This window comes from Salminus brasiliensis, chromosome 3 (genome assembly GCF_030463535.1).
Source record: "Salminus brasiliensis chromosome 3, fSalBra1.hap2, whole genome shotgun sequence".
Lineage (NCBI taxonomy): Eukaryota > Metazoa > Chordata > Actinopteri > Characiformes > Bryconidae > Salminus > Salminus brasiliensis.
Genome location: NC_132880.1, coordinates 46,731,351 through 46,742,325, shown reverse-complemented (window position 1 = coordinate 46,742,325; position 10,975 = coordinate 46,731,351). Strand labels below are relative to the sequence as shown.

At 43.8% G+C, this 10,975-nt stretch overlaps 1 protein-coding gene across 2 annotated transcripts; it reads right to left on the bottom strand.

The window, feature by feature from the left end:
* Window positions 1-733: 733 nt before the first annotated feature.
* On the bottom strand, window positions 734-10,625 carry galr2b (galanin receptor 2b). Of its 2 annotated transcripts, none has more exons than XM_072676390.1 (4): window positions 10,258-10,625; window positions 7,792-7,859; window positions 6,180-6,560; window positions 734-2,329 (listed from the first exon to the last, which is right to left on the bottom strand). In XM_072676390.1, the coding sequence occupies exons 3-4, from the start codon at window positions 6,551-6,553 to the stop codon at window positions 1,567-1,569; spliced, it is 1,137 nt and encodes a 378-aa protein (XP_072532491.1). In that variant the 5' UTR covers window positions 6,554-6,560; window positions 7,792-7,859; window positions 10,258-10,625; the 3' UTR covers window positions 734-1,566. The 2 variants fall into 2 exon arrangements, with proteins under 2 accessions (XP_072532491.1, XP_072532492.1); XM_072676391.1 differs by lacking the exon at window positions 10,258-10,625 and adding an exon at window positions 8,371-8,532.
* Between the last annotated feature and the right edge of the window lie 350 nt (window positions 10,626-10,975).

Genomic DNA, 10,975 nt, shown 5'->3' with positions numbered 1-10,975 from the left:
CAGCTGCTTGGAGGAACTTATGGCTGCTGATTGTTGGGACAAGTTCATATGACTTTAAATTCTGAATCACAGGCCTTCCTAACAACCATAGTGCACCAGCCACCACAGCTGGGTGGGACCTCAGTAAAAGTTATCTGAAATCTGAGTATCCAAGCTTTTTTCATTCTATATTTGTACAAAACTATATACACAATAATAAATAATAAATACACAAATCCTGCTTGAATGTTAAATGTATATTAAATGCAAATTTAGCTAATTTACTCCCAGAAATGTTGACCTGGGTGGCCAAACAATTGTATGTCATCATAGCTCTGGTCTTTTAAAGTATTCATTAATCCAACAGAGCTTGCTTCAAACCAGAAGAAGAAGAAGTGGCTACACAAAATAGCAGATTTCACAACTGAACTGAAGACAAGTACTAGCTGAAGACACGACTAACACCTTCGCAGATGTCCTGTGTAGAGGCGCACTGATGGAACACTCACCAGAAGTCTGTAAAGAGCCTGTTAAACCCTCAAAACTGGCTCCAACATTGTGGTTCAGTCCAGCAGGAGAGGTGTTCAACCATAGCAGAGCAGCTTAACCGGCTGGCTCTTGTGAAAGGGTTTGAACAGTTGCAGTTGGTCACATCAGTCTTAGCCCTGCAGATTGCAAACTGAAGATGTTTGGACCATTCCACTGTTAAATTGGGAGCCAGGTGTCAATACAATGTCTTTTATTGAAATCCACCAACATCAATATCATAAATATCAAACCAAACAGTGTACATGTTACTGCTTTATACTGAAGGAGAGTAAGACATAGAGGTAAGGCAGTCAATACAAGAGCCGTAAGAAAGATGAAATTAGGTACATTTGTGAAGCTTCCTTCAGAAAGTGCTATACTGCGACATGAGCTCATGTGTTTTCATGTGATTGCTAGGCAAACACTGGAGACGTCAAGGGCTGTCAGGGCTGGAAACCCTGATAATCAGAAGTGCAATTATTATCATAGCATGTCCAAGAAGATCACAAGCGATAGAAAGCAGTGACATGAAAAAAGGTAAGAGAGGAAATTACGAGTGTTTTACTAAGAGGCAATAGGCTAGAAAAGGAATTAACATTATTCATATGTAAGTACACATTTTTACAAGATCATAAAGTGCATTAATTAATAATAATAAATTACTAGCTGCAAAATTGCACAGAATCCTTTAATAAATACAGAAAGGTTGTATATTGCAACATGCTCTGAAGGCCAGCCTTTTATACAGTGAGAACAGATACTTCCAGCTTTGAAATAACACAACACAGTTAAACACATATGGTATCACCAAAATAATTGGTAAATAATAAATAAATAAATAAATACAATAAAAAAGGAAAACACTTCATTTATAATATTTATACTCAAAAATATATTGTCCATTTGTTTCCTTTTGTCCGTATGCCAGTATATCAGTTGAGGTAACCATTGTCTACAGTGGGCAATGCAGAACCACGGTCATATCCAGTGGCTGCGGCCTATTGGTTTCAAAGTTCAGTAAGGCTTTCTGTATAGCACCATCAGCTGTGCTCCACATGCTTATGGCTGGTTCTGGAAGGGTAACGTTATGTCCATTGTAGCGTCCTGTGGTTCGACAAGTGGACGGTTCACCATCTCGCGCTCGTTTTGCCTGCCGTTCTCCTCGTTCATGTGGGACACCTCGGTGGAGCCGCCTTCGAAGCCAGGCACGGTGTTGGCCACATGCACCACGTGCACCTTGTTGCGGCCTTTTTTGCTGAGGATGCAGCTGAAGACCTTTTTGAAACCCTTGCGGAAGTGTTTGGACACCAGGGCGTAGACAATGGGGTTTAGGCAGGAGTTGGCGTAGGCCATGCAGTGCGAGAGCAGCCGGAACGCATAGGTGGTCTGGTTGAAGGGGAAGTCTCCATAGAGGTAGCAGAGGATGACCACATGGTAGGGAAGCCAGCAGATGCAGAAGAGCACAGTGACGATAATGATCATCTTAGTGACTTTGCGCTTGGCGCGCTTGGACTCGGACATGCCGTCCAGAGGGTCCACGGCTGTCCACAGGTACTTGATGGTGCGCGTGTAGGACAGGCTGACGATGAGCACAGGGATGACGTAGCCGAACACGAAGGTGCAGGTGTCCAACACCTTGCGGTTATGCTCCTCCCAACCGGGAACACAAACGTTGCTGTTCTCGAAGTCGATGAGGTCGTAGTAGCTCAAGTAAGGGCCGGCGAAAATGAGAGACAGACCCCAAATGATTACCATGGCGACAACAGCATTACAGGGCGTTCGTAATTCTCTGGAGCGCAGGGGGTACCGGATGGCCAGATATCTACAAAGTAAGACATAACCATTAGTTCAATTGTGCTTGTTTGCCTTCTTACCATCTAAGCCTAATCTAATGACTTTCTTCCCGACACTCCACCTGCCTCAGCTGAAACTAAGACTTGGTCCAGTGTTAATCTGAGCTACAAGGTGTTGTCATTTAACCTGCCTATCACACAAGCTGCTGTTGACTCTCAGAAACCGGTCTTCTGATGCTGTTGTGGATTTGACTGCGTCAGGCCTCTTCTTGTACCAGACCTCTCCAGTCTTTTGACAGTGTAGGAAACCGTCCTTACTATGGCTATATCTGTCATTTCTCTAAAGAAAAGAGCTCCTGGATGTGCAGTGTTGTTTAAATACTGTGGTACAGAATGCAGTAATGTCCCCAATTTGGTGCCACCAATTAACCCACCTATTCGTAGCTCCCCCTAGCACAAGCAATGCTCCCAACATTTGGAGGATAAGGACTGTAAAGCCAGCCATAGCCTCTTTTTTTCTAAACTGCTGCCACTGCAACATCGCCGGGCAGCCGTCATGTATGTAGGAAAGCGGCGGGCCCCCTCTCCACCACACCAGCTAACACCTGATGCCTGTGCTGGTCAGCATCGCTTTAAGAGTGACATTTACCCACCTGGAGACAGCACAGCCTATTGTGCTCTCTCCAGCGCCGGCTGCTGATGGCAAAGCATGCTAAGCATGGCTAGTCATAGTGGCAGCACTGCTTTTAGAAAGACAAAAGGTTTGTACATTGTTTGATGCTTGCATCCATTTCTCAGAGCTTCATTTACTTCCATTGCTACATTGCTGCAGTCCCTTAAAATGCACTTTTTAAATCATTTATTTATTTTTCAGTTTTTAGTTCATTTTATTTCTCAAAAGCTATGGGAGGTTTACCTTTGTACCACTTGAGGTCACTGGACTTTGTACCATTTCAGGTTATTCAGGTAAATTACTGAGGTTTGCTTAAATTGACCATTTAATGTCTCAAACTCAAAAATGGGGGCCTACTAAAACTTTTGACTGGTAGAATGAAAGACAGTGTCTCCTTTATTCGTCACAGCTTCCTGAAAATTACAGTTCCACCAAGGTTAAATGTAACCCTATGAGCTTGCTGTGGTAACAGCTTTTCAGGAGAGGGGATGAATGTGTACTGTTTATATTTAGATAATTGCCTGTGGTGATTCTCAGCCTACATTATGGCTGGCACTGTTTTTTCACCAAGTTTAGACCTGTCCAATTATTTTCCTTTACTCCAGCGGTAAACACTTTCTTATTTGGAGCAGATGAAGACTATTGGCTGTGTAGTTCAGTCTGAGAGCAGCATTTCTAAGCTCATAGTACTGCTGTTGTTCCAGTAGTTTCCCTTTTCCATTATGTTTTAAGGTCACACTACTCATCTCGTTCAGAGTTGGCAAGGTTTTTCAAAAGACCATTATCTAAAAGCTTAGTTACAGTTACTCTGAACCCATTCCTACGCTTCACCTAACAGCAAAGACCATGAAACCTAATACGGCCAGTTTGCCCTAAAAAGGCGTTACTACCAATTTGTTGAAATTCTGGCATATGAGAACAGTCTGCGCTGACTGGATTTGACAGTTGTTTTAAATCACTTGTCTAAAGAGGGGAATAATTGGCTTCTGTGTGAGGAGGTGTTTCATTAAGGAAATGAACAAAGGAGACAACCTTTTGTGAAACAGGCCGTGGTGCTGTAATTGCCTTTAACCTTAACAGGTTCAGGAGCTCATGTTCAGAGAGCTGATGTCTGGTTCATTAAAAACTGTCCTGTTGTTCTGATTTTTGTGGTTCAGGTTTAAGAAAGTTACATGTGGCATGTGATGGATAAAAAACCCATAAATTATGTCTAAATAAATTCTCTCACACCACCCTGACCAGGAAGACGCGAATGGATGAATAGATGGGCTTAGGTACCCTAAACAACACCATCCTCAAAATCAAAATAATGTGTCTGGTATAGAATTAGAAGAAGCTTAACTGCATTGAGAGGAAATGTGGAAAATGAATAATTATAAATGCTTTTATAAACCACAGATCGCTACATGTTCAGGGCTATAAGTGTTGTTTAGGGTACCTAAGCCCATCCATCCATCCATTTGCGTCTTCCTGGTCAGTGTGGTGGAAATGAATTTATTTAGACATCATTTATGGTTTTCATCCATATTATCTTTATTTAATTTGTATTGCTATTTATAGTTTTTTTGTATTTTATTGTATTAATTGTTATTTATTGTTTGGTTGTTATTTTATTGTTGCATATTATATATTATTTATTACATTATATATTTTATTTATATATAATAAGGTTTTTTTATATTAACTAAGTTATTATGTTTGTCCGCTCTATTTATCTATGGACAAAAGTCTTGGGACATGCCTCTTAATCATTGAATTTAGGGGTTTAATTCAGTCCCATTGCCATAGTGTATAAAATCAAGCTCCTAGCCATGCAGTCTGCCTTTCCTGTGGAAAGTAGAACAGTGGAAGTGTTTAGGAACCACAGAGAGCAGCTCAAACAGCCACAAAATGCAAACATGTCGCAACTGTTCTGTTGATGAATCACACTTCTCCATAAGGCAGTCTGACTGCTGAGTCTGGGTTTGGCGAATGCCAGGAGAACATTACCTGCCTGACTGCACTGTGTCAACTGTAAAGTTTGGTGGAGGAGGGATAATGCTAATGGAGTTGTTTTCAGGGGTTGGCCTATAGGTTCTTTCATTCCAATTAAGGGGAATCTTATTGCTTCAGCAGACCAAGACATTTCAGACAATTGTACAAAACAGTTTGGGGAAAGCCCATTTCTGTTCCAGCATGACTGACTGTGCCCCAGTGCAGAAAGCTATGCCAATAAAGGCATGGTTAGTGTGGTGTGGAAGAACTTGACTGGCCCGAGCCTTGAGTCCAACTCCATCAAACACCTTTGGGATGAACAAGCAACTAAAATGGTAACACACATCTTAGTGAGACTAAAGCCCTTTTTGGATGGGATTACTTGTACATGAGGAGGTGGGCTAATTATTAGTTTCTCAGTGATTTTAGTGCCGTCCGAAAGCGCAGGCCAAATTTTTATGGACTGTGCATCAGCAATGATTCTGGTGCCTTTTACCTTTTGTAAAACGAGATGTTAAAATAACCTCAGGTTATATTAATTCAATGCGAATTGATATGTAGGTAAATATTCTGTCATGTTCTGTGGAAAAGGAGTTTATTTGGGACTTTTGGAGGCGCTCGAGGAGGCATTTAGTTTTGGCATACATGGCACAGATACCTCTGGTAATTCAAGCCTGTAGTAAACCTTAGTCAAATCCAAAATACCAACCAAAGGACTCCTCAAAGGCGTAATGCTGCTGGCAGCTTTAGGTAAGTCATTGTTACCGTAGCTTTTAGCCTACATATGGGTTATGAACGTGTAGCTGCTATTTTTCAGCCTAATATGTCTTTATTACTATCAGTGGGTTATAAGCTTTGTTATCATCACGTTTCTTTGGAGGTGTCGGCAGTGCATAAATCGAGTAGCCAGTCCCGTCACAGTCGTTTATGCAGTGATTTTTGAGACGTCCTGTAGTAAATTACTGAGGACATTACTCCACCTCCCTGTGTAAACTAATCCTATCTGAATACGGTCAAAGAAAACATCAGGCTTTCAAGAAACACTAAATAACTACAACTTCCAGTGAATATTTGTGCATTAAACAGTGACAGCCTAGTGGTTTAGTTACTCTGAACTAGGCAGCAGCTTATTGAAACAGTTCCAGCACAAATACCAGAGAACAGAGCAGCTAGAAACGCGTCCCATCTGAGGTGTGATATTGCTTGGAAATGGTGAGATGGTGTATACACACCTGTCAACAGAGACGGCGGCGAGCGTGAAGCTGCTGGCGTACATGGTGAGGTTGATGAAGAAGTGCACCACCTTACACATGAAGGAGCCGAACACCCAGCCTTCCAGCGAGTAGATGGTGGCTTGGAAAGGCACGCAGAAGATGATGAAGAAGAAGTCGGCCACGCTGAGGTTGAGGATGAACAGGTTGGTAGTGTTGTAGCCCACCTGGCCGCTGCGCAGGAGCACGGCCAGCACCAGGCTGTTGCCCACCGTGCCCAGCAGGAAAATGAGCGAGAACACCACAGACACGATTACGCTGGCTGGGTTCAGCTGGTAGCTCTCCGAGGAGTTCCAGTGGCCCACGGTTTTAGTGAGATCTTCATGCTCGGACATTGTGCGCCTGGAAAAGTCATCCATTATTTGGCAGTTAGAGGCATGCATGCGTTATGCTGTTCAATATTGCTTTATGTATTAATCATTTAAAATGTGTGAAGGCTCAGGGGCCTGTTTAAAGCTGTGACTGATGGCCTTTTGTTTGAGAATTGAATCGAATCTTTCCATTAATGGTGGATTTTGCACTGCTGGTAGAGTGATGTATTAATAATAATGTTAATAATTCAGTCAATTTGGTATGCCAAATAACTCACCCATTTGTAGCTCCCCCCTAGCACTAGCAATGCTCCCAACACTAGGAGGGTAAAGACTACTCCGATATATGCAAAATCAGCCAGGCAGTTGACAGGCTCTGAGAAAAGAGCACAGCTCCCCAGCTCCACCACCCCAGATAACAGCTTAGTGATAAGAGGAGAGAGCATGGCCAATTGTGCTCACTCAGGCTCTGGCTGCTGATGGCAAAGCGGCATTGCCATAGTAGCCGTGCAATAGCCAACTGAGCCTCTCGAAGCCCCGAGTGATGCATTATCAAACGAGAATGTCATGTTCTTTTTTTGGTGTGTTTGCATCAGAGTTAAACAAGATATCCTGATCAGATAGCAAAAATGATCCATCAGGAACCATCAAGAATGATCAAGAAGGAGTACGATTAACTTCTCTGAATTCTGAAGGCACACACTTTGACAGTCATTTGATGCTGAAAGCTGAAAACCAGCAGGCTTGCAGCATCTCAGGCATCTCAGGCACTCAAAGCGGCATTGCCATAGTAGCCGTGCAATAGCCAACTGAGCCTCTCGAAGCCCCGAGTGATGCATTATCAAACGAGAATGTCATGTTCTTTTTTTGGTGTGTTTGCATCAGAGTTAAACAAGATATCCTGATCAGATAGCAAAAATGATCCATCAGGAACCATCAAGAATGATCAAGAAGGAGTACGATTAACTTCAGCAGATCTGACTCAAATCTGACGCTCAGTTCAGAATGAAACATGAAAGCAAGTGCGACTACAAAGCGTGGCGAGATAAAATCCTGTCAGATGTGACACCACTCTCTGTGTTTTAAGACAATCGCCGAGGAAACCCGCAGGCTTTGATACGTGTAAATGTTCTCGTACTCATAGGAGAGTGTAATCCGTATCTGAACGAGTTTCAAAAGAGCAATTAGACGAGATGAATACTGTGCAAGGTGCAGAACTGTGGACTGAGAATTAGCTGTGTGAAGGTTTTGAAAAGTCATACCAGTGCTTCAATGGCAGGTGTGGTGTTCAACAGTTGAGTATTTTCTTCACCCTCAGAAATCGATCAAGCTGTGGAGAAAAAAATCAACCCTTTTATTGCTCGTCTCGGTCATGAACAAGTGTTTCTCATATTTCTCACATTGCAGACGAACGACTGGACGTCAGAGCTGCTCTTATATACTCTCAGAGGTGTACAGCATGAATTCTGAAGGCACACACTTTGACAGTCATTTGATGCTGAAAGCTGAAAACCAGCAGGCTTGCAGCATCTCAGGCACTCAGGGAAAATCATTTATGGAAGAATAATGACAAACCTGCTCTGAAATAATAAGATTTCTGCTGAGGTAAGATTTAGAAAGCGTGGAAGATGGAGTGCTTTTAAGAGTTTTCAAAGGGGATGGGATTAATAACTGAAGGGCGTTGCACCGTGTTGCTTTTGGAGCTCCTTCAACCAGCAGTGAAAATGGCTCTGAAATGGGGCACAATAAAAACCCTCTATATCACAAAGCACTTCACCTGCCCAATACCGCCTGTGCTATGAAAACGCCAAGAGATACGATATAAAAAAAGAAACCCTGACCTGCAATGCCCACACAGACACATTCAGGGGTGCTCTGCTGGTGCTTGCTCTTGATTTTAATGTCTCTTTGACAGTTTATCCCAAATGATTCACCACCGCTGACGCTCTCCACGAGGCAACGGCATCAGAGGATGACTGCTGGTGCAGTGCTTCAAGACTGAGGTTTAACAAGGCAATAAATAAACAAGGCAGAGCAACACTGCCTTCATCACGAGAGCATTTCGGGCCACGTGAACGAGGAATGCGCATATTTTTGAGGATTCTGAGAGCTTGGGGGGAGTGGAAGACGGAGGTGGGAGGATGAAAAAAGAAGAGGGGAAGAAGAGACCATAAAGAAGAGAGAGAGAAAGAGGCCAGAAAATGCAACCTCCCTTCAAAACAGAGCAGGTGCTCAGGTTATGCACGTATTTCTCTCAGGCGAGGTCAGCGATGGTCAGCAAGCCACAAGAACCTCCTCCTCGGTCATGGACATGTTTCAGACTCACGTACAGTAAATAACAGAGATGTCACACAAGCAGATGGTCGATCCAGCCAGCATGATGGATCCCGGTCATTTCGATGTTTAGAGCAGGTTCTCCAGACTTTTGGCTAATACACCTTATTGACAAATGTTTGTGGACACCTTTTCTAATGGATGCATTCAGTTACTTTAAATTGCACCCACTGTTGACACACAGACACAGCTTGTCTGGTCACTGTAGAGAAGCGCTGTCAATAGGATAGGACTTTCTGGAGCAGATAAACACTGATGAACCTATAAACCTAACCTATGCTGCCCAATGCCAGGCATGGGCTAGAGGGGCATGAAGCCCCCTAGCATTGAGCTGTGGAGCAGTAGAAGTGGAATGAGAATGGAGTACTGGAGTACTTTTGGGATGAGTTGTGGAGTTGGGGATGATGAGGTTAGGTGGTGATCATCATCCAACATCCTGACCTCACTAACGCTCTTGTCGCTGAATGCAATCAAATCCTCACCACAATGCTCTGCCAACAAAGCCTTCTTCCCTGGAAAGTAGAGACAGTTACTCCAACAACAAAAGCAGAATAAACTCCTTTTAATACCCTTGTAAATGAGTAGGTGTCCCAATACTTTTGCCCGTATGTTGCTTGCGTATGTTCAGCCTCCTGGACTAGATCCCTTAGATCTACAGTATCTCTTCCTATCTGGCAGCATCTGCTGGAGTAAACTCGAAGCTGCTTCTGCACAGCCTCCAGAGGAAACACTCAAGGCACGTCTCGCGGACTTACCGAGGGGGTGGCCACCTGGAGCACGAGCAGGCATTTGACAGAAAGAAGAACAGCTGATGCCCCTGATGATCCGCGGAGATTGGAAGAAGCTCTGTGTTCTGCCACTTGACAGGGCCTTGGGGGAAGCACTGGCTATCAGGGAAGTTTCAGACAGCAGCGGTTTTCCATAATAATCAAATAATAATAAGTGGGTTCATGAGTTTTCCTGTCAGCCCTGGAACAAATCAACTCGTCCACTTCTGAAAAGCTTTGAGGCGTGCACTGCAATTTCTGTGCTACCATGTGCAGATACTCGCTTTCAGGAGATGCACATTGACAGCGTTGTCTTTTGAGGAAGATGGGACATGCACTCATGCACATGGAGGGTACAGGATGCAGATACAGGATGGAAACATCTACAGATGAAAGCAGGTTGGTGATGATGCTTTAGGACATATGGAAATCTCTCAGAACTAAAGATCTTACCAACGTCTTTTAGGATTCACAACAAAGGGCACAACAAAAAGGGGTTCCTCACAGCAGTCCCAACCAAACCTCCCCTTTTCAAGCCTGAGACCAGAGGAAATGTCTAAATGTGTGTTCCAGCGAGCAGGCATTAGAGTCCGAAGCGTTGAATTTTCATCAGGATCCTTTACTTACCTAGGCAATGGGATGCACCGTAACTAATCATCCATTGGTCAGCCTCATTGTCATGTTGATGTCCCTGTATTCCACTCTTAAGAAGCCAGAGAATTCTGCTCTCAATAGTTCAACAGCCTTTCCTTCTCTCTTGTCTCATTGCTATTCTGCTTCTCTCGGTCTGTCTGTATGTGTGTATGTGTGTGTGTGTGAGAGAGAGAGAGTGTGTGAGAGTGTGTGAATTTCTCTCTCCCTCTCCCACTCACTCCCTTGCTCCCTCACTCCCGCTCTCTCCCTCTCATGGAAGCTCCTCCTCCACATTCTGTTCGACGTTCACACATCACTGCAGAAGGAAAAGAAGACATAGACTAGAGGTGCGGTGTGTTTTGCTATCGCGCCTCCACACACAAGGTGCATGGAACAGATCTCCGGGAGCGTTCTGTATGAAAGCCCACCCCAGTTACATATTCATGAGCATCCTGCAGACTTTCCGAATAATAATGATGATGACTCTCTTAGGTGATTAATGACTGCATTTCATCTCTAATAACATTAACGTGGGTCATTTGAGCACATTACATGAGTGTTTACGTGATACAGTTGACCACAAGATCCTCACCGGCGGTGGTTTGCCACGTGCCTGATTGGAACCCCTGACGCTGGCCTACAAAGCCAAATATGGACCAGCCTCTCCATGCCTGACCGCAATGGTCAAACCTGAATCTGTACCAGGAGCGCT